At 41.6% G+C, this 23,564-nt stretch overlaps 3 protein-coding genes across 3 annotated transcripts; 2 read left to right on the forward strand and 1 right to left on the reverse strand.

The window, feature by feature from the left end:
- Nucleotides 1–337: 337 nt before the first annotated feature.
- LOC135711903 (exosome complex component RRP43-like) lies at nt 338–1,300 on the reverse strand. The gene is made up of 2 exons (XM_065234879.1): nt 1,214–1,300; nt 338–1,155 (listed from the first exon to the last, which is right to left on the reverse strand). Exons 1-2 carry the CDS (start codon nt 1,231–1,233, stop codon nt 351–353), a joined length of 825 nt encoding a protein of 274 aa, XP_065090951.1. The 5' UTR covers nt 1,234–1,300; the 3' UTR covers nt 338–350.
- A 2,246-nt stretch (nt 1,301–3,546) lies between these two features.
- LOC135711859 (G2/mitotic-specific cyclin-A-like) lies at nt 3,547–6,452 on the forward strand. Its single transcript, XM_065234829.1, has 5 exons — nt 3,547–4,212; nt 4,275–4,900; nt 4,961–5,165; nt 5,232–5,479; nt 5,549–6,452. The coding sequence occupies exons 1-5, from the start codon at nt 4,015–4,017 to the stop codon at nt 5,745–5,747; spliced, it is 1,476 nt and encodes a 491-aa protein (XP_065090901.1). The 5' UTR covers nt 3,547–4,014; the 3' UTR covers nt 5,748–6,452.
- A 10,416-nt stretch (nt 6,453–16,868) lies between these two features.
- On the forward strand, nt 16,869–22,290 carry LOC135711822 (uncharacterized). Its single transcript, XM_065234776.1, has 3 exons — nt 16,869–18,443; nt 18,489–18,621; nt 18,692–22,290. Exons 1-3 carry the CDS (start codon nt 16,869–16,871, stop codon nt 22,288–22,290), a joined length of 5,307 nt encoding a protein of 1,768 aa, XP_065090848.1.
- Nucleotides 22,291–23,564: the final 1,274 nt, after the last annotated feature.

Below are 23,564 nucleotides of genomic sequence, written 5' to 3' on the forward strand. Positions count from 1 at the left end.
TGTTCGACACACTGGATCCATGGCAATCACCAAGCTCACCACTACTAACGCAGATTAACCTGTTCGCCTATTCGTATAGATACGACATGTACCGTTCGTTTTGCAAGAGGCGCAGTATTGTAACTCAGATGTGTGGGTGTGTTAAATTTTATTAATAACACAGTAGCATAACGCCGAGTAACGCATACAAAACACGCAACATGAACGGCGACTAATGAAAACAAACATTACAACGGTGCGCGAAATACCGGAACCTTAAGCAATAATTAACTCATAAACAATACTCTTCTCGTAAGGATATTTTCTTTGCATTCTATTTAAAATTACCATTCCAAGCTGAATTGCACACCCTACGCTTTATTCTTCACCATCTTCCGTATCAGAGCCCGTACCGACTTTTCCCGTTTTATTGCATTCTCGATGCACTTGTCCAGCAGTTCCTGCTCCAGTGGGTCGCCGCCACTTTTGTTGATGTAGCTCAATGCCGCATCGCAAATCGTAATCGTTATGGTAGATGTGGCGAGCGATTCCTCCTCTGCCGTTGGGTCGGCAATGATCCGCCCACAGAACACCGCAAACGACGTCGTCACCGGAATCGAGCTAAGCTTGAGTGGAATCCGTTCACCGTCTTCGTACACTTCGCGTTCGTCAGTATCCGGATTATGTTTGACCTGTGGCAATCGGAGCGTATGCAAAGCAGCTACCAAAGCTATCACCGAAGCATCAAACACGCACCCGTCGTGATCCAAACATATCAAATCGCAATACAGTGCCCAGACGAGCTGCTCCTTTGTAATACAAAGATCCTTCAGGTTAACGCATCCCGAATTCAGAATAGAATCGGCCAACGAGCAACTGTAAACTTGAGCCTCTTCGCTTGGTGGACCGGGGCGATATTTTGGTGAAGACAGTGGAGATATTTCGATGTTCGGGATCAGATAACCCGTTTCCGGTTCGACCGGTTTCGGAGGAGCCAGTTCTGCCTTGATTCCACACACTACCGTAGTGTTTCCAATTTTCACAATGGCAGATCCATCGGCCGTTTTTATTGAACCAAAGTTGATTGCCAGCGGACGGAGATCACCAATCTCGCGCCCATCCGGTCTGATGTTATGCTCGAGGTAATCCTTGTAATATTTTACCGGATGAATTTTCCTGTCAATAGAGCCATTTTTATAAAACTATCATCCCATACACTTTACAACGAACTTACTTGTACGTTTTCAGGTCCATTTAGAATTTGGGAACGTAAAAAACTAAATGAAATTAGTTGAGCAATAAAACAACATGTGAGACGTCCTGCTTTTGTTTATATTTTGATTACAAACTTTCAGGTTATGTTGCGATTGTCAAAGATTGTGTACTAAAAATTCAAAATTATCGGCATCGGACTCCTGCACGGATGATGAAACCAACTCAAAAGTGAATTGAATTCGACTCAATTTTGCCAAAAGTGGATTTGCTCACAAAGTGCACGGCCACTGAAACGAACTCATAAATGAAACACATGAACAGTGTTCTGAAAAATTCAAAAACTCAAATCTCAGGCGTGAGTTTATTCGTCTATTAGTTTTCAGGTTGCTCTATATGTTGGCTTTATTCATTGTTATTTTTGCATCAGTGGGTGGAAAACTAACACAACATGTATGGGCACGCCTTCAATACGCCTTTTTAATAGAAACTGAACGATCGATTCAACCTCTGGCTGGTGAGAATAGGAGAACATCAAAAAGAGTGTTGTGCAGACAATTTTTGCCGTGAGACTTAGTAAGTAGAACACTTTTTCTATTTTCATGACAAGTTGATTAATCTGTGATCAAAACTTTATCTACAGTTAGAAAATTTAATTCTGTATCGTTTTCGCTAAGATCCTACCTTGGATACTGCTGGTGTTCTGGAATATATTTTAAGCTGAACATTGCATTAGGTCCTAAGTAACATTGACAGATTCTTTTCGTCGACTTTCTCTTAGTATCCTCACAGCCATTTTAAGATATTCTCAGGTATTTTCAGCACACAGATCGATAATAGAAGATTTTATCTAGCATCTAATACGACAAACACAACAAGAATCGGTTATGTGCTTAAATTATTAACGAAAGAGAAAGTCGACGAAGAGAATCGATCAACGTTACTTAGGACCTATTGCAATTTTCAGCTTGATTTGTTAAGAAAAATTAAAAATTAGAATAGTGCCATGGTGATTATTATCTTCCGGATTTCTTGTGTGTGATAAGATGAGGTGCAAATCAATTCAGATCTGTGGAAAATCGTAAAACAAAGCAATTATTGATGGAAATTCACAAGAAATTCGATAAAAATCCTTTAATTTGCGTTGAGATCATCCATATTCTGATGTAAGCAACGAGGGGGGCGACACATCTTAATCTCAATTCTAGATGCTCAAAAAATCTCACACTAGCAAATAAATCTAGCAAACGGTTTGGTTGACGTTTCTCCTCGAACTCGCCAGCGTGCCTGCCTACGTTGGTGGTGCATTGAAAAAACCTATTGATGCTTGAGCGATTTTATCGAACAAATTTGATCTCCTTAAAACAAATTCTATAGTTTTTTTTTATTGTTCAAATTTTTTAATTAAATTTCGATGAACTGTTTGATCGACGTTAAAGAATTGAATGTGCATTGAATTGAAACAGTGTAAAGTGTGTCATGTTATTTTCACAGCATTCAATTTCGTATGTTTAGAAAGGCTTAACGCTTTCGCTAAAAATGCATTCAAGCCCTGATTTCAGCGTGAAATGAAAATAATTTCAAGTTTATTTATAATATTCCATTCGAATGCCCCTCACCAATTGCGTGGAGGCAAACCAGCCTCAGGCTGAAAGTCTTCTTAATAAAGATAAATCAATCAATCAACCCCTCACCAATTTTGACAACGAAATGTCAAACTAAATGTGTAGTCTATTTTTTACGTATGACTGATTTTTAACTGGGCTACAGTCCAGTAAATGAACGCCCAGTTAAAAGCCCAATTAAATAACACACAGTTAGCGAACAAGTACTGTACAATACAATTACAATAGGGTTAATTATGAACAATAGAATGCATAGCAATTTAATCTTATTAATTTTATTATTTAATAATAAATTTTCGTTTCATGTATACGTACACTAATAGAAATCCACACATTTTTATTGACAAATTTCCATGTAAAATTACACATGATTTTCATGTGACCACACATAAACAGAATCCACCCAGAAGCACACATGACATTTATGAGTCAAATGAATAGTATGTGTGGTTACACATGGCGTTTATGTGTGCACATATTAAGTATGTGTTCAACACAAAGATATCATATGTTGATCACATTGCAAAAATTGATGTGTGGGACACATAAAAATAATCTTTGAAATTTTATCAGTGTATACGTTTTTGCGATTTTGTATGAAAACCCACTCAATTTTGAGTTCATCTCATCGGCCGTGCAATGATCACCATTGTACTAAAATCCAGCCGTTTTAGTACCTACCGTTCGGTTTAGCGGGCGCTTTCCAGTGCAGCTGTTGGGCTCTATTCGGAATCCCTCCATTTGAAGTGAAATTCTTGCAGCAAAAGGAAGCATCAATCGGGGCCCGTGGATTTTCGGCCGCATCCGTTTATTTTAGATTGATTTCCTGTTTCGTTAGTGTCCTTCACCTTCGGCCCGGTAGCCTTATTCGCGATGTGGATTTAACATCGATGGAATTTCGCAACAGAATTGTGCATCGGCTTGATCGAAAGGATCTTCTCGGAGCAAAAAAAAAAAAGAAGTAAGTAGCCAAAAGTGAAGCGAACGCGGGAGAGAGACAAAGCACTGAAGTGAGGAGATTCCGAATCAGAGTGAGATACAAAACGGATAAAAAGTCAACTGTAGCAAGAAGTGCTGCGCAGCGAAAAATAACAAAAGTTCACTACTTCACCGCTTTTGGAAGAGCAGGCTGAGGAGACGGAAAACAATAGCGCTGTAACAATCAACTACTGTGACGCAAACAATATACGTCAACAGAATGGCGACATTCAGGATCCACGAGGATTTGGAGAAAGAGAACCGTGTTCTTGCGGCCAAAAGCGCAGCAATTGTCGTTGGAAGTAAACAGCAACCGCAACAACAGCAGCAGCAGTTCCAGCAACGGTCTACATTGGGCGTTTTGATTCCCCTGACCAATACCGGACGATCCGAAGTGCAAATTGCTGGAGAAAAAGCGGTAAGTGACTTTAGTTGGCTTCGGCATATTTTTCGAAATTACTAATTATATCGTTTTGATAGGTCTTGAAGGATCCTAAATTGAAGATTAAGCCTACCGCGGTCATCAAACCCAAAGCAGACGAAAAAAGTACCGTAACGGTCGTTCAAGCTAAGGCCGTACCAAAACAACCGAGCGAACCATACAAAACTTTCCAAGTATATGATGAATCGAAGGAAAACGAATCGGCTGTTCCGAAAAAGGATGATTCTCTGCATGAAGCGAAGCGAGAACCCCTCCAGGAGCTGAAGAATGCCGAACTACTAACGCCCATGTCGGTGGGTGATAGCTTCTCGCCCATGTCCGTGGACAAGTCGGTCATCCAGGTGGAGGACACTTCCCTTGTACCCCGGAACGATCGTGAACGCTTCTTCGAAGTAGAAGAATACCAGCTCGATATCCTGGCATATCTCAAAGAGGCCGAAAAGCGTCACCGTCCGAAACCGGCTTACATGAAGAAACAACCGGATATCAACCACTCGATGCGCACCATTCTGGTGGATTGGCTCGTGGAGGTTTGCGAAGAGTATCGCTTGCAAAGCGAAACTCTCTGTCTGGCAATTTCCTACATTGATCGATTCCTCAGCTTCATGTCAGTAGTTCGCGCAAAGCTGCAACTGGTTGGCACTGCTGCCATGTTCATTGCTGCGTAAGTATGATTTTTTTTACCTGCTGGACCACTGCATCATACTTTGTTTTGCCATCATAGGAAATACGAGGAAATCTACCCGCCAGACGTGGGTGAGTTTGTGTACATCACTGACGATACCTACACCAAGACGCAAGTGCTTCGTATGGAGCAGCTAATCCTGAAGGTGCTCGGATTTGACCTATCCGTACCAACCACTTTGGTATTTACTACCGTCTACTGCGTTATGAACGACGTGCCGGATAAGGTGAAAAACATGTGCATGGTAAGTATCCTCGATGGGTGGATTATAATGGGAATTGCAGATTATGATGAGCTTCTGGAATTTCAGTACCTTTGTGAATTGTCACTGCTGGACGCGGATCCATTCCTTACGTATTTACCGTCGAAGATTTCGGCCGGTGCTTTGGCTCTCTCCCGCTACACGCTCGATCTGCCCATCTGGTCACGGATGCTGGAGACGAACACCGACTACCAGCTAGAGGATCTTAAAGATATCATTCTGGACTTGAACAAAGTGCACCAGAAGGTGGAATCGCTGGGACAGCAGGCCATTCAGGAGAAGTTCAAGGGAAGCAAGTGAGTTCCCACCAATGAATGATTTCTGTGAAAGGTTAAAACATGTTCATTTTCATCTCTATTTCTCAGATACATGCAGGTGGCAACGATTCCAGCCACCGAACTGTCCGAGGAAACATTCGACAACATGTGCAAATCGTTCGCAGCGATATCGTCTGCGGCTGCCGAAGCAGAAGCCAGCACGATTTCCACCACCACTGTGACTGGTTCCGCCCTGAATCAGAAAGACTCGATGCGGGAAATGATGTCATCGTTGTTGTTTGTCTAGAGAGACCCCCATGTCAATTGCCTCCTGGTCCTCGTCCTTGTCCTTGCCGAATATCCCCACTCCCCGCACAACCCGCAGCAACATGTTTCTTTTTTGTTTTGTATAGGTTTATTGCCTGATTATCTTTTAGACTGCGTCCTAGCCTGAGTAACTTTTTTATTTTGTTTTAAAATCCACATTCTGCACGACAAACATGTTCAACAATGACGATTTGCACCTTCAACAACCAGTTTGACGAAGTAATCAATACCTTTTATGATAAAGAATCCTCCCGCACCGCGCTATGTCATCGTCGGAATACGAAAGCATGGCAGAGGAACGATGATTGTATTTAATTAGCTAGTATTTGTGTATACAATGGATAACGTGTTCTATTTGTAGTTTTTGAAATGTTAACACTACTACTTAAGTCAACTATTCGAAAGTAGGATTACAAAAATTTTGAGAGAAGTACGATTTTGCAACCGAAACTTCCAACGCATAATGCACACCAGTAAAAACAAAAAATCTATTCCTTACTCGTGGAATTTTTATAAAGTAAATAAATTAGTCAAAATGCAACTTTCCAAATTTTACTCTCAGTCCGGACGAAATTGCCGGTCAACACTCACTGGATGATTCTTACCGCATCAGCACCTGCAACGAACCTGTTTAGTTGAATAAGAGTTAGTTTGTCGATTTCCAACGAAAGTTCAAAATATACGACGAATAAACGATACATAGGGGAAGGAGGGGCATAGTCTACAGGTGGGCCTATTGAGCATCCTCTACTTTAGCATTATATTTCTAATTGTTCAAAACAAATTAATTGGTAGCAAGTTCAATATCAATATGATATCAATTAATTTGTTTTGAACAATTAGAAATTTAAGACTAAAGTACAGGATGCTCATGCCCCTCCTACCCCTACTAGCATAAAATTACGCTTAGATGAGTTAGAAGTGATTGAGGAAAAAAAGCTAACTAATACAATGGCATATGAGTTAGGGTATGATTTTTTGAGAAACTATGATAATTTATTATTCTAAGGCCATGCGCATTTTTAAGAATCTTTTTCTACCGGAACAAGCAAAACAATAAAAGACACTTTTTTTAGGAAAATCAAACACTCGTCAATCAATGTGGGAAAGAAAACTACCTCCGTTCAAGTGATTTCAATATATAAACCCTATTTTTATTTTTTTAAGTTCAACAGAAATACATACAGAATCAATCGGCAGAATAGTTAGTTCTTTCGGTATTTACGTTTTATCTTTTCTCCACTCTTATTTGCTTGTTGCTTTTTTATCGGTATAGGTTTATAATTTATCATAGTTTAAGATTTGAATATCGCTTTCTTTACGTCTCTTACTCTCTTGGTATTAGTTTGTTATCTCTCTTTGTCTACTAGTGAAGTGTTTGTTTCGTTATTTCTTAGTCACAATGTTTATTTTCTTGATATTCTATCCTAAACCACAATTGAAACGTTTCTCTCTACCACTTCAGCATTACATGCATTGTTTACATTGCGATTTACCTGTCTGGCGACCTTCATATTCCAAAAAACGGACAAACAGTGTTGTCTGTAGCTCTTTATCTTTCTGTATAAACTTCTGTTAATCATCTTCTAAGATTTTATCTTATATACGTGTAGGTATCTACTTCTTTCTTTTCTCGCAAGTCTATTAGATTTCGTCATCATTTTTCAATGCCTGTGTTTGTGTTTAGTTTTAGTAGATTTACAACATTTTTGCGGGTTTTCTTCTTATATGTACCAACCTTAAAAGCTTTGATCACGTTTATTTTCGCTACTTGCTGAGCAGACTATAGATTACTCGTACAGAATCGCTCATCATAGGCTGAGAACTGTTTTGGCCATGGCTTGTTTCCAGCTGATATATCCGCAAATTCCTATGTACCTATTGTTATCTAAAATTGTTAAGCATCACCAAACCACAGGCCACAGTAAGAAAACATTTTCGCGAAAAGGGACATTTGCTACTTCTGGAACGTTACTAACTTTTTTAAATCAGACCAAAAAAACATTACAATTTTTTAGCTAAATCTATAGATTGATAATTGAAGTTATTATCTAACGCCCGGAACGTCGAATAAAATATTTTTTTTTGCAGCTGAATTATTTAAGGGAGAGAAAGTCGATGAAGAGAGTCGATAAAAGCAGATAGGAATTTTTGAATAATGTTCATATAGAAATAATACAAATGTTAGCTTAATAAGACTTTTAGGCTATGCTGCATTCAATCTCTAACATTTTATAGATTCCAAAAAAATGTCCTCACTCTAAACATCAAAAATTGGAATCGAGTTCCAGCAAAATGGATTGCTAAACTCTGGAAGCCCTTTATAGGTACTGAAAAAAATAGCAATCCGAAAATTTTTGCTGGATGCTAAACTGCCCGCATGGGTTTTATAACATCATCCCGAATTGGGGACGGACCTCGAATGATTTAAAATGTGTTGAAGTTATGAGATGGATAATAACTAGGTAGCTCATGACTTTTCATACACATTTTCTGACAGTTGGTGAAAGGTCATTTGGATTCAAGCTGCTGCACGGGTAAGTTGAACATTTATTAGCTGCGTCATGGGTGATTTGTCCATAATTAATATCGGCGGATTTTCATAGAAGTGATCATAAAAAAGCCAGAATAACACTTGCCCGAATTCGACTAGCCTGAGTATAATAATCGCCGATTATCGTTCTTTCAATCATGAGCAGTTCTTTATCCTGGACTTCGATAAACTTCTGCAAATCAGGCTTCAATATTGCTTGAAAATCATAATTCAATAAATTTTGGAAACCCTTCTTTCTTTAAAACAGGGACCGTTCTTGCGAGAACTTTAGATAATAAAGGGTGATACGGTCAAAATTTGGTCAATATCAACTTGACGTATTTCTTTCAATTTTGCATTTAAAAAACCTGAACACCCCTCATTTTGAAGGTGTGTGTGTGTAGAATGTTGCTCCTATTTTGATTTTGGAATTCACTCTTCAGTTGTCAAAATGCCGTCCAAGCAAGAAGAGCAGCGTATCAAAATTTTGCTCGCGCATCGCGAAAATCCGAGCTACTCGCACGCAAAGTTGGCAAAATCGCTAAAAGTTGCCAAATCAACCGTTACAAATGTAATTAAAGTGTTTGGGGAACGTTTGTCGACAGCCAGGAAGTCTGGATCGGGGAGAAATCGAAAACCGGAAGCCGCTGAGACGACAAAGAGAGTTGCCGGTAGTTTCAAGCGAAACCCTAACCTCTCTCTCCGAGATGCCGCAAATAAGCTGGGTGTATCGTCTACAACCGTGCATCGAGCCAAAAAACGAGCCGGACTATCGACTTACAAGAAGGTAGTGACTCCAAATCGCGATGATAAACAAAATACGACGGCCAAAGCGCGATCCCGGAGGCTGTACACGACGATGCTGACGAAGTTTGACTGCGTGGTAATGGACGACGAAACCTACGTCAAAGCCGACTACAAGCAGCTTCCGGGACAGGAGTTTTATACGGCAAAAGGAAGGGGAAAGGTAGCAGATGTTTTCAAGCACATGAAACTGTCAAAGTTCGCAAAGAAATATCTGGTTTGGCAAGCCATCTGTACCTGTGGCTTGAAAAGCAGCATTTTCATAGCTTCCGGGACTGTCAACCAAGAAATTTACGTGAAAGAGTGTTTGAATAAACGTCTGCTGCCTTTCCTGAAGAAACACGGTTGTTCCGTACTGTTTTGGCCGGATTTGGCACGGCAAAAAGGCCATGGAGTGGTACGCCGCCAACAACGTGCAGGTGGTTCCCAAGGACAAGAACCCTCCCAACACGCCAGAGCTCCGCCCAATTGAGAAATACTGGGCTATTGTCAAGCGGAACCTAAAGAAGACCAAAAAACTGCTAAGGGCGAGCAGCAGTTCAAGGCAAACTGGCTTTCTGCGGCGAAGAAGGTGGACAAGGTGGCTGTACAAAATCTGATGGCAGGGGTCAAGCGTAAGGCCCGGCAATTCGGATTTGGAAAAGCGGAAGCCTAACTGAATATTTTTCCTGAATTTTATACTAATTGAACTTGAAAAAGAAATTTAATTTGATTTTTTAAATAAACGATTTCACCGATTTACACGCGTTTTCCCTTGACCAAATTTTGACCGTATCACCCTTTATCTGGGTTCTAGTATTTGAAAGTTTGATGAGGACTCAGAATCTAATGTTTTTAGATGACATTACAAAAACTGTATGAGGTTTTTGTGTTACAAATGCTGGGATTAAAATCAGACTATTTTCAAACGATTAATGCTTCTGTTGCATTCGGGTTGATGTTACAGTCGGGCTAGTGACATTCGGGCAAATGAAGAGGTCTCGGACGATTCTGCTGACGAAACATGCAAAGAAATTATGATTATTTATGGAGACCGTGAATCACCTGATGGTCTTTGAGACAATTTCAGAGCAACCTGGTATCGTGGGTGAATATCTGAAAGACGTATTTTAAATTGTTCATTGTAATTGTAATTGTAATTGTTGTAAGATGTTCAGAATTATACTAAATCAACCTGAAGACATGAGAACACTCTGATCAGCTGAAGGACTTTGGAATATTTTCTAAATCACCTGGTATGATGAGAGAATATCTGGGAGATGTGATCTTCATCAGAATAGTACCTGATCAACCTGAAGACATCTTAAAACACATGGAATAATTTATTAGCTGCCTGGTATCATATGAGAGAATATCTGAGAGATGTGATTTAGATTGATGGATAGTTGGATATTTTCAGAATAATACATGATCAACATGAAGTCTTGGAATTTATCTAAAGGACTTCATGGAGATCTTAGAACACCTGCAGATCATTGGAATAATTTCTGAGCAGCCTTGCGAACATATAAGAGAATATATTCTTGATGTCAAAGACGGAAGCGATTTCATGCAGTTCTGTGAAGAACCATGGTCTTCCATGAAGTTCTATGAAATTCTTCTACTAGATGTTCCCGATCTGTTATGAAATACCTCTCATTTATTTGAAATTGCCTAAACTTTAATGATACTCCCTGAAACTTTTTAAAAATACAATTTCCATACAGTTTATTGTGCTCTATTTTTGTGTGAAGCTCTTCGTTATTTAAATGAAGTTCTCCAAACTTCTATAAAATATTCTCAAACTTCTCAGAAGTACCCAAAATTTCTGTAAAATTACCAAATTTCTATTGAATCTTCTCAAAAACATCCAAAGAAATTTGAAACAGAGTTCCATTCATGTTTCAAACCCGCTCAGAAATAAAACCGGATAGTCGAGCAGTTGCAAATCTGGTGCTCGAATAATGAAATTGTAACTCAGTATTACGAGGGGTGCGTTTCTGCTCTAATTTAAAATTGCAACAGTCCATATAAAATACAACAGCTTTGCGAACGGCCTAAGGCCGTTCGCAATGCTGAGTTTCAAAATTGTTTTAAACTACTCGTCAATTCTATAATTTGAAACTGTCAAAAATAAAACTGCAACACGATCAGCGCAACGCACAGTTCTAAAACATGTTTGTAATCATCAAGTTCCATAAACTTTACTGTTCTCTATGAAGTTCTCCGTTTTTTATTTGTGGAGCTCTTCGAAACATCTTCAACACATCCAAAGAAATTTGAAACAGAGTTCCATTCGTGTTTCAAACTCGCTCAGAAATAAAACAGAATAGTCGAGCAGTTGCAAATCTGGTGCAAAATAGTGCTCGAATAATGAAACTGCAACTCAGCATTGCGAGAGGTGCGTTTCTGTTCTAGTTTCAAATTGAAACAGTCCTTATAAAATACAACAGCATTGCGAACGGCCTAAGGCTGTGTTCCATTTGGTGAATTTTCAGTTAAATTAGACCGATGGATAATTTTCAAACAACGCTGTTTTAATACATTTGTTCATGGCATACTATGTTCGAGAAAGTTTTATCTTCTACGAAAACAAGCATTCTCACGAGCCTTCCCAGTTCATTTCTTCAGAGACTAAAGAGCAAACTGGTGCGCCGTGGGACAAAGTTGTCCAACTAAACTATGCAACTAAATGAAGAGCAGTTCCACGCCAAATGACGAATCGGAAAAAACTGTGTGATGTGGGCAATCATTCATGTTTTTACAAAAATACGGTCATTTTGGATTTCGCTATTTTTCAAAATGACGTCTTTGTCGATTTTAATAAATTGTAGAATTGTAGCACGAAAACGTTACTTCGAAATTATGTCAAACTTGTAGAGAAATATAAAGTCGTCTTTCTGGGTTCTGGGGATATTTTTTTGTAATTTTGAGTAAACATTAAAAAAAAAAGTGTTTAAAATTCAAATATCTCAAAGTATATCTCATACAAAATGCATACTCTTGAAATATTTAAAACCATGGACACTTTAAAGTTGATTAAAATCGTTGAAGAATAACTTTTGGTCAAAATTGTTAACTGTTTGCAAGTACGCCAGTCGGCACACTTGCGGCACACTGACAAAAAAGATGACCCAAGATTGGTGTGCGGAGTGATCTACCCCTTGTAGTACGCATTTTATGTAATTTCTACACAGGAAACAATATTTGAGACATTCTAAATCGTCTAAATCGTGGTCGGAGGTGAGGCCGGCCGGCAGCATGTAAGGATGCACAACAAAAATTAGCTGTGTTTGTTCACATCGACTGATACTGAGTGCTTGCGGTACAAGCACATATCGTCGATAATAGACGATTGTTGTGTATTAGAGAACGCTTGCGCAAAAAGACTAGGGTGGGAAACGGATCCTAAATCGTTATCTGTGCAAAATAATCTGTGTTTAAAAATCTGACCAAAAGTCGATGTTCTACGATTTTTGTGTCCATGGTTTTAAATACTCCAAAAGTTTGTATTTTTCATGAGCTTTATTTAAAAAAAAAACAGATATATTGTTTTGAGGTATTTTAGTTTTTAACACTTTTTTGGAGTATCAACACAAAATTTAAAAAAAACGTGTATATTTTTCCCAGAAATACTAAAATTAGTATCAGACATAATTTCGATCAGAAGTGACGTTTTCGTGATACAATTAATTGAAAAATGTAAAAGATGCCATTTAAAAAAATACAAGATCCAAAATGGCTGATTTTTTGCAAATATGCGAATGATTGTCCATAGCAAAAAAATATGCAAAATTTAATGCAAATCAGAGCCATTTTTTTGTCCTGGTCTAAAGGTAAATATTGGTACTTTTTCATATATTCATCAACAAATAAGGTACACCGGGCAAGTTGAAACTCGCGGGGAAGTGCTCAAACCATTCTATTTAAAATATCTATAGATTGAGGTTTCTCATTGTTTAAACAGTTTATTTCAAACAAATTTCTAGTGGTTTCGGATAAGGTACACCGGGGCAAGTTGAAACGCACTGAGAAGTTGAAACCGTAAGTTTATCTCCTAGCGGAAGTGAATATTCATTGTAATTATTTTTGAGAGACATTGTGTACTACTGCAAACTAAAATCTAGAAATAAACTTACCGTTTCAACTTACCCCGGCGTACCTTACCCGAAACCACTAGAAATTTGTTTAAAATAAATTGTTTATACAACGAGAAACTTCAATCTATAGATATTTTAAATAGAGTGGTTTGAGCTTTTGATGGATATTATAATCATCATAGTTTCTTTAGCCGTCTCAACTATGTTGTTTTACTATAAATGAATCGTGAAATCAAATCATCCAAATGTTAAAGACACATTTGCTACAATGATCCGATAATTTTGTAAAATAGGTTTCTGCCGCCTATTTTCTACTGTGTCGCGATGGTATTACCTATTATAAAGTTTAAGATCACCAGGTTTTACACATTGAATATGATACCTAGTCCCAAGCACCATCTGTTGGTTCTCTGTGTGATTACAGGTAATCTGGCAATAACAGAGTAGCAACCGGGGGCGGTCAATCATGCTCATGCTCATACGCGACGGAGTTTTCGACCCGGAACATTTAACAGCCCATTCGATCCAGAAGTGAACGTCTCGACGCCAGTGTATTAAGTTTGATTGGTTCTAGATAGAGCTGGAATTAGGGCGTGACCGCTTTTGAAGACAATGACTTCTTTTGATGATTTCTAGAAAGTTAAGGCTTGCCAACGCAAATAAACAACACCATCGGGTAGGGGAAGAGTTCTCCTACTCAACGGTTATGTTGGTTTGCGTGGGCGTGCCTTGAGTTCCTAGAAATCATCTATAGAAGTCATTATTTACAAAGGCTGTTACGCCCTAATTCCAGCTCTATCTAGAGTTGATAACAAACTATCTTTGTTCAAACAGAGGAAGGCTGGTCGGGTGGTCCCATGGAAGTCGTCATTTTGCGAAGCGTTGGACTTTCTTTATCCCGTTTAACTGCGTAAAGTGATAAAGAGCCAGGGGAGTACCCCCAACAATCAATACGAAACTAACGATTTTAAATTGGCTCACTACTTGACTAGCCTATTGGTCCCAAGCAAACGATTAACGTATCCCATTCTAGTCAAAAGTCTAGTACTATGCTATGTTTGTTTTGATTCGCTATGAAAGTTTGACAGATAAAATGAGGGGTTCGTGGATTTTCTTATGTTTCGAGGGGTGCATCAATTAGCTTGAGACCGAAGCTCGGACCGAAGAGAGTACCAGAGCTGAGCCAAAAAGTTGAGCACGTTTCTTCGGGACCTTCTGGTCTTAGAGTTACCTCTATGGTACCCCAGATGGCATAACGACCATTTTACATAACTGCTATTTTACTTATACCGATAAATAATTCTTTTACAGGGGTTCAAATTATGCGGCAAGTCCTTCTCTGATTGCCTGCGCATAGAAAAGTGTGTGCTATGGTCATCAAAAGAGGAAATTGATGAAGAGAATAGGCTTTCACCCCTCTGCTTCTAAACCCCTTAATTCAGTCGTTGTCATAGCAATGAAAACTAGTGTCCCGCCGCTTTTAGTTCTTGGGTTACACTTGCTGGTTGCAATTCTGCTGTTCGACATTTTCGAGAGACCACAAAAAACATGAAATTACAGTTTTTTCTAGGGATGTCTTAATGTCCAATTATTCGATTAGCGATTAATCGTAAAGATTTTTCCAACTATTCGATTAAATATTTATCGAATTTTCAATTATTCGAGGGCGTAACCGACATACCTTCTTATTTCTATTAGTTTGATTTAGCGCAGTAGAGAAAATAAATAAAAGTACTAATTTATCTGAATAGAATAGAGAAGAACCATGACGTGAAACACGATCAAAAATTCGCCGAAAATAGTTTTTTGCGTATTTCTGCTAAAGCTAAGATTTTCCAACTTGTGAGCGAAGGAGTTTAACAAGAAAAACTAAAAAGGGGAGGAGCTTTAGTTAAATTTCTGAACATGTCCCAACTAAGATTCATTTCAAAAGGTTCTTTTCAGGGCAATGATAGTCATACTAAAGAGTATAAACAAAGAGAACCCCGTTCAAATTCCTATTCCTACACAAAACACAAGCTCCTGCTGCAGTTAACAAATAACATTTATTATATAAGAGCAAGCCGTTGCGTTACGATCCAGTTTTCGATCAAATTCATCGGTTGACCGGAAGAATGTAAAATCAAAACGAAGTCGAAATTCCCCAAAAAGTTCCTTGTCTGGCAAGCAATCTGCAGTTGTGGGCTGAAAAGCGAAACTTTCGTTACTTCTGGGACCATGATCTAACGAATTTACCACGAGGAGTGCCTACAGAAGAGACTACTGCCTTTTCTGGAGCAGCATGAAGTGGATTGCCTATTCTGGCCGGACTTGGCAAGCTGCCACTGCTCAAATTTCATCAAACAGTGGTAGGTACAGCGAAAATGGCATCACAGTGGTTCCCAAGGAGATGAATCCGGCCATTACTCCAGAACTAAGGCCAATCGAGGAATACTGGTCAATTGTGAAGCACATACAGAATAAAAAGGGTGGAACTGTAATTGACCTGAAGTATTTCAAGCTGAAATGGAATTTGGCAGCCAAACAAGTGGGAACAGGGCTCGTGCAAAAGATGATGGGTCGTGTACGAAGAAAAGTTCGAGCAATGGCCTATGATAAGAAGGAAGACTGAAACAATGGTCTTACAATAAGCGTAATACCTACTAATGTATAATAGTTATAAAAATAAAACGCATTTTTAAACCCCAACGTGTCCGGATTTTTTCGTGTTCAAACTTTAGTTTTCGGAATCAAAAATAATATCTGAACTCTGCTGATTTCTCTATCTTTGCTGGTATATCAACGGTATATTGTGAAAAAAGGAAAAATAACGATGCACTCAATTATTACTTTGCACGTACATCGAATCGAAACGAAACGTCATGTTAAATGTTACTTAGTGGCACGGGATGCAAGATATTCGATGTATAAAACCAGGTTGCCTTCCATTCATTTTGGCTAAAAAATGTTTTATTAAATTATAGTGTTCCGTGCGAAACAAGCTATAGTAGCTTCCAAAACACAACGCAAACGATCGTCATTCAAACCACCCATCGTGGCAACAACGCACTCCAGGTAGAATTTTAAGGACACCGAACGAGAAGGGAGAAGCACTATATACTTCTCTTCAACATGCTGCTGCCTGCTGCTCGCCGTAGCGCACGGCAGGCAAGTATATAGGACCAAAAGTAGCAAAATACGATAGGACGACTGCTATAAAAGCGACACAGCCAGCCAGCGTTTTTTTGAGTATTATTCCGACCACCATCCAAGTTACATCCAGTGAAGTAAGAAAGCAATCTGTAGAGAAATAGTGAACTAGTTAGAATAAAAGTAGTGTTAAGGTGATAATTTGATTAGTGTGTTGAATCTTTCAATCCGAACGAAATACAGTCCACTTTCAACCCACCGGAGTTGGCCACGGTAAACGCGCCAACATAGTGGTCCTTCGAGCCGGATCCAGCGCCGCCCGTAGGAAAGGATTCAACACCATCGCCACTCGACCGAGTGTATTCCGACACGCTTCCGTGGTGTGCCAACCACAACGTGTACCGCCAGGAGAGGAATCAATTATTGATCACCGCCGCTTGCGAATCCGATTCGCAAGTTTCAACCCGCCCGCCGAAGGATTTTTCTACAGAACCGCTATTCCGAAACCATACGTGCTCGTGCTGTGTGTAACGTACGACGTGACAACGAGTTCATTATGCCAGTGGATCGAACCCCGAAAGGTAAGCCTGCTGCTAAGGAAGCAGTTGAGGGCACAGGCAAGGAGAAGCAGCACGACGAGTCAGCAATATTCGAAGGATTTGCAGAATGGGAAATCAGTGCTGATTCCGAAACCGTGAAGGAAATAACGTCGCTTTCCCGCCAGCGAGACCAGGTCACCATGAAAGTAGTGCGTGTGCAAAGGGCGCTTGTTGCCGCTCGAAACTTGGTGAGCCTCTCACAACTCAGGACGTACATGAAGAATATCGATGTGGCCTACAACGAATACAGCGCAGTGCATAGCAAACTGGTTGCTATCATTCCCCAAGAAAGTTTTCAACAGCAGGAGGAAGTTTATGTCGCATTTGAAGACCGATACAACTTCGTCCGCACGACCATCGATGAGCTAATCATGGCACACGAAAATGCCAGTGTTCGTTCTCAAGCCCCGCAACAACAAATCATCGTCCAACAGCAACCGTTGAAGGCTCCAATTCCAACCTTCGATGGTGATTATGCCAACTGGCCGAAGTTCAAGGCCATATTCCAAGACTTGATGGCCAACTCAGGAGACTCGAACGCGATCAAGCTGTATCATCTGGACAAGGCTCTGGTTGGTGCAGCAACAGGTGCTCTGGATGCCAAAGTAATCAGCGAAGGTAATTACCAGCAAGCGTGGACCATTCTCACCGATCGCTATGAAAACAAAAGGATCATAGTCGAGACGCACGTTCGTGGTCTGTTCAACTTGCAAGGAATGTCATCCGGATCCCACAAGGAGGTGCGACGTCTGCTCGATGAGTGCACCCGCCACGTCGAGAGCCTGAAGTATCTTGAACAGGAATTCCTCGGTATTTCCGATTTGTTTCTGGTTCATATGCTGACGACCGCCATGGACAACACGACCAGGATGGCATGGGAAGGCACACAGAAGAAGGGCGTGCTACCCAAGTATGCGCAAACCATTACGTTCCTGCAATCGAGATGTGAAATGTTGGAGAACTGCGAAACAGCTTTCCAGAAGGTTAATGCGCAGCCCGCTTCCAAATCGACCCCGAAGGTACAAGCATTCCAACCGAAAGCAAGCAACCCGAAGGTCCATGCCGCCGCAACCACACCAATCAGCAAGGAGGTTTGTGATTTCTGCCAAGGTGCACATCGCAACTACCAATGCAATGCGCTTGGTAACATGTCCTTTGACAAACGTATGGAGAAGGTACGCACAACTGGTGTGTGTTTCAACTGTCTGCGCAAGGGGCACAGCTCCAAGGAGTGTTCATCACCGAGGTGCTGCCAAAAGTGTCAGAAACGGCATCATACACAACTCCACAACGACGAGGTAAACCGAGAACCGAAAGCCAACGTGTCCGTTTCGAAAGAAGAGTCCCGCACAGTTCAACCGAACAGCACGGTAGCAAACCCGCCATCCGGAAGAGATATACCGAGCACATCCTGCTCGTGTAACTACGCCGATTCCACGAAAACTGTGTTCCTGCTGACAGCGGTTGTCAACGTGCTGGACGAAAACAATCAACTGCATTCATGCCGAGTACTGCTAGATAGCGGCTCTCAGGTAAATTTCGTAACAAACAATTTTGCAAATCTTTTAAGAATTCAGAAGCATCGTGTCAACGTTCCAATCTGTGGCATCAACGACGTCAGGACTGTAGCCCACGACAAGGTGATGGTCAACATCCGATCTCGACTCACCGACTTCCAAGCACACGTGGAGTGTTTTGGTTACGCCCAATGTGACAGGTGTCATCCCGCCAACAAGAATCGACGTGTCATCTTGGAACATTCCCTTCGGCGTCCAACTAGCCGATCCGGAATTCTACAAACCGGACAAGATCGATATGCTTCTTGGTGCAGAGTTATTCTTCAAGTTGATGCGACCAGGACATATCAAACTCGACGACAGCCTTCCCGATCTCCGTGAAACCTGCCTTGGATGGGTTTTAGGCGGTGTATTCACTAACACGATCCACGCCAATCAACCACAACATTCGCTCATCGTATCGTTGGATGACATCGAGGAATCCATTCAACGATTTTGGAGGCTCGAAGAGGTGCCAGATTCGAGTCCTCTGACGAAGGAAGAACAGGAGTGTGAAGCCCATTTCGTCGCCACCCACCAGCGTGATGAAAATGGACGATACCAAGTGAGGCTACCGTTCAAGGATAACGTGCACGACCTTAGTGACTGCCGAGCGGTTGCTTTGAAGCGATTCCAGATGCTGCAGAGGAGGCTGCAGCGGAACCCCGATTTGAAAGAGGAGTATGTTCAGTTCATGCGTGAGTATGAAGAGCTGGGACACTGCCACGAAGTACGAGAAGAAGACGATCCACCGCACCAGCAAAACTACTACCTGCCGCACCATGCGGTACTTCGCCCATCAAGTTCGACCACCAAGTGCAGGGTGGTATTTGATGCCAGCGCCAAACCAACAGTGAACAACCGTTCACTCAATGAGGTTCTACAAGTGGGTGCAGTGGTACAGAAAGAACTCTATGACGTCATACTCAGGTTCTGCAAGTACCCAGTTGCATTCACAGCCGACGTGCCGAAGATGTATCGACAAATCAAGATGCATCCAAGGGACACACACTATCTCCGTGTTTTTTGGTGTGAGCAGCCGTCAGAGCCACTCCGAGTCTTGGAGCTCACGACGGTTACATATGGAACAGCATCGGCTCCGTTCCAAGCTACCAGGTGCTTGCAGCAGCTCGCCGATGATGAATCAACCGATTTTCCGATCGGTGCGCAAATCGCCAAGGAGGATTTTTACGTCGACGATGCACTTTCCGGTGCAAATTCACTTCCGGAGGCCCTAGAAGCAGCAAGGCAGCTGGAAGGCTTACTGAAGAGAGGAGGGTTTTCGCTGCACAAGTGGTGTTCCAACTCAAAAGAGTTTTTGGACCACATTCCAAACGATCGACTGGAACAGCCCGTTCCATTGGGAGAATACGGACCAAATGGAGTCATCAAAGTGCTAGGCTTGCTTTGGGATCCAAAAGCCGATCATTTCCTCATCGCAAGGCCGCCACAATGTGATTTGAATCAACGATCAACGAAGCGTATCATCTACTCCGAGGTGGCCAAGCTCTTTGACCCGTTAGGACTTGTGTCACCAGTGATTGTCGTCGCCAAGCTACTAGTGCAACAGCTGTGGAAGCACAAGATTGGCTGGGATGTGCCCGTCAACGACTCGATACAGGAGCGATGGGTTGAATTTGCAAATACCTTGCCAGCACTCGACAAAATCGCCATACCAAGAAGAGTTACGTTCCACGACGCCGTGTCCTACGAAATCCACGGTTTTGCCGACGCATCATCATTGGCGTATGGTGCATGTGTTTATGTTCGAAGCCTGTTCTCCAACGGTTCCGCCAAGATGAAGTTGCTGAGTAGCAAGTCCAAGGTTGCTCCGCTACATGACCTTTCAACGCCTCGAAAGGAATTGTGTGCCGCATTGCTACTAACTCGACTCATTCAGAGGATTATCCCAGCCATGCAAATGGAATTCCGTGACGTGGTCCTCTGGTCGGACAGTCAAATCGTTCTGGCGTGGATGAAACGATCAGCCGATCGCCTCAAGATTTTTGTCCGAAACCGAATTCATGAAATCAATACCTCCACTGCAGGATATCGCTGGTGCTACATCCGATCTGGTGATAATCCAGCAGACATCGTGTCCAGAGGTCAGCTACCAAACGATTTGCGCAGAAACAATCTTTGGTGGACCGGACCAAGTTTCCTCACGAAACTCGAGTACGACGAAGAGGAGTTAGTCGATATCCCCGACCAACAGCTTCCCGAAATGACAAGCACCGAAATTGTCACTTCGGCTGTGGTGGAACAGTTTCCACTGTTTTCCCGCTTCAGTGACTTCAGGAAGATCGAACGCATCATGGCATTGGTACTTCGATTCATCGCCAACATCCGCACCAAGAACAGGTCACAACGTATCTTCAACCGGTACGTTACTATTTCCGAACTCCGTCGATCGAATTTCACCATTATGAGGATGGTTCAAGAGTCAGAGCTAGGTGACGAAATACGTCGTGTCCAAACCAACAAACCGTGCCGCAAGCTAGGAGGCTTGAATCCAGTGTTCGTCGATGGATTGCTTCGAGTTGGTGGTCGCCTGCAACATTCGAATCTACGAGCCGAGACGAAGAATCCGATTATCCTTCCGAACAGACATCCACTTACGAAGCAGCTAATCCGCACAATTCACATCGAGCATTTGCACCTTGGGCAAAATGGCCTGATTGCTGCTATGCGCCAGAGGTATTGGTTGCTGAGCGCCCGTTCAACCATCCGGCAAGTGACCCGCAATTGTGTAAGATGTTTCCGCACAAATCCAAATATGTCAACGCAGCTGATGGGCAATCTTCCTCAACCGAGGATAAATCCAGCACCTCCGTTTGCAGTGACTGGTGTCGACTACGCCGGCCCATTTTGGATCAAGATGGGAAATTACCGATCCAGGCTCATCAAGGCTTACGTGGCAGTATTTGTTTGCATGGTAACAAAAGCAGTGCATCTCGAGGTCGTGTCTGATCTCACATCCGACGCCTTCTTAGCTGCGCTACAACGGTTCATCAGCCGAAGAGGAATGGTGCAACAGTTGCATTCTGACAATGCCACCAACTTCCGAGGAGCACAACACGAGTTGCACCAGCTATATCAACAGTTCCAGGATCAGCAGTTCACAGGACGTATCCAGTCCTTCTGTCAGCCAAAAGAGATCGAGCGGCATTTCATACCGCCGAACGCACCCGAGTTCGGTGGCTTGTGGGAGGCCGCTGTAAAATCGACAAAGAGACATTTGGTCAGAGTGGTTGGCTATTCCAAATTGTCATTTGAAGAGCTAACAACCATACTCACCGAAATCGAAGCAGTTCTCAACTCTAGGCCACTGTTTTCGATTTCTTCCGAGCCAGCCGACATAGAGGTAATTACGCCAGCTCATTACTTGATTGGTAGACCACTTACAGCCGTTCCGGAACCATCCCTTGAAGACATCCAAATTAATCGTCTGAAAAGATGGCAACATCTACAGAAGATGCGTGAGGATTTTTGGAAGTCTTGGTCCAGAGATTATTTGTGCAGCCTTCAACCGAGGTCAAAGAATACCAAGACGACATCCAACCTTCGCCCAGGAATGGTAGTTCTACTGGAGGACAAAAATCAACCACCGCTTAACTGGAAGCTAGGCCGCATCATGCAGGTATTCCCAGGGCCAGATGGATTGGTCCGAGCCATCGATGTGTCGTCTAACGGAGTTACCTACCGACGACCGATCAACCGGATCGCAGTTTTGCCGATTGAGGACAACGAGCCACCAACCCTGAGTGATGTTGAATCTACGAGTCAACCGGGCGGAGTATGTTCCGTGCGAAACAAGCTATAGTAGCTTCCAAAACACAACGCAAACGATCGTCATTCAAACCACCCATCGTGGCAACAACGCACTCCAGGTAGAATTTTAAGGACACCGAACGAGAAGGGAGAAGCACTATATACTTCTCTTCAACATGCTGCTGCCTGCTGCTCGCCGTAGCGCACGGCAGGCAAGTATATAGGACCAAAAGTAGCAAAATACGATAGGACGACTGCTATAAAAGCGACACAGCCAGCCAGCGTTTTTTTGAGTATTATTCCGACCACCATCCAAGTTACATCCAGTGAAGTAAGAAAGCAATCTGTAGAGAAATAGTGAACTAGTTAGAATAAAAGTAGTGTTAAGGTGATAATTTGATTAGTGTGTTGAATATTTCAATCCGAACGAAATACAGTCCACTTTCAACCCACCGGAGTTGGCCACGGTAAACGCGCCAACATATAGAATAATAAGATATTATGATGATATTTTGTATGTGTAAGTAACAAGAAAAGATTTTAATGTTTATGTTTCACTTGCAAATATATAGCTTTGGCAGATTTTCTAATCGCCTCCTCACGAAGAGTGGGTGAGATAAATGACAAAATCGCTTATTGCGACACTCATGCAGCAAAATTGGCAGGTATTATGTGTCAAACACAAACTTCACAATCTTTTCTTGTTGCTTTCACAAACAAAATATTATTATAATATCTTATTATTCCATAATTTTATAAAACACTTTTTATACAAAATGAATGGAAGGCACCCTTATAATAAAACCCTGCATTTTGTATTCTCTTATTCTTCGGAGTATTTTAAGTATCTAACATGTCGTTTCATTTGTCAATGATGCTGGGAGTCGAATTTCGAGCTGAAGGCCACAAGTAAGAACTTCGACCAAGCGCAACCTATAGACCTATGGTCCACGGTCATACATTGTTTACCTACTGGCTACTTACTGCTGCAGCATTTCTCCTGATGGTTCAACAACTGATATCGAGCTACGGCATTTTTTGGCGATTAAAAGTACCTATTTTTCGTATGTCCATAATGGTCTTGTGATACTTTCCGTTCATCCAGAGCCTTTTGATGTTTATTTTTATAACAATGCTAAACATCAACAACAACATGCTACACATCAAATGAAACAGCGAAATTAGGCAAATAAAAAGACAAACCAAATAAAACAACCAAAGTATGTTTCATTCAAATTAGCTCGCCGGACACTGCCGACTCGCTGATTTGTGTTTATTCAGTTATTGTATGATACGGGTTTTTGTTTGTGATTTGCATTTTGCAAA

The sequence above is a fragment of the Ochlerotatus camptorhynchus genome, unplaced genomic scaffold (assembly GCF_037179485.1).
Source record: "Ochlerotatus camptorhynchus isolate MF236.1 unplaced genomic scaffold, CSIRO-AGI_Acam_v1.1 ptg000443l, whole genome shotgun sequence".
Taxonomy (NCBI): Eukaryota; Metazoa; Arthropoda; class Insecta; order Diptera; family Culicidae; genus Ochlerotatus; species Ochlerotatus camptorhynchus.

What these genes read in the sequence shown, in the direction of transcription:
- LOC135711903 (XM_065234879.1), bottom strand. Translation starts at nt 1,233, where the DNA reads ATGGACCTGAAAACGTACAA. An exon ending in ATGGACCTGAAAACGTACAA is followed by an intron (nt 1,156 to 1,213) that starts GTAAGTTCGTTG and finishes CTCTATTGACAG; the next exon opens with GAAAATTCATCCGGTAAAAT.
- LOC135711859 (XM_065234829.1), top strand. Translation starts at nt 4,015, where the DNA reads ATGGCGACATTCAGGATCCACGAGGATTTGGAGAAAGAGAACCGTGTT. An exon ending in AAATTGCTGGAGAAAAAGCG is followed by an intron (nt 4,213 to 4,274) that starts GTAAGTGACTTT and finishes TCGTTTTGATAG; the next exon opens with GTCTTGAAGGATCCTAAATT. An exon ending in AGGTGAAAAACATGTGCATG is followed by an intron (nt 5,166 to 5,231) that starts GTAAGTATCCTC and finishes CTGGAATTTCAG; the next exon opens with TACCTTTGTGAATTGTCACT.
- LOC135711822 (XM_065234776.1), top strand. Translation starts at nt 16,869, where the DNA reads ATGCCAGTGGATCGAACCCCGAAAGGTAAGCCTGCTGCTAAGGAAGCA. An exon ending in TGCTAGATAGCGGCTCTCAG is followed by an intron (nt 18,444 to 18,488) that starts GTAAATTTCGTA and finishes TTAAGAATTCAG; the next exon opens with AAGCATCGTGTCAACGTTCC. An exon ending in GTGTTTTGGTTACGCCCAAT is followed by an intron (nt 18,622 to 18,691) that starts GTGACAGGTGTC and finishes GCGTCCAACTAG; the next exon opens with CCGATCCGGAATTCTACAAA.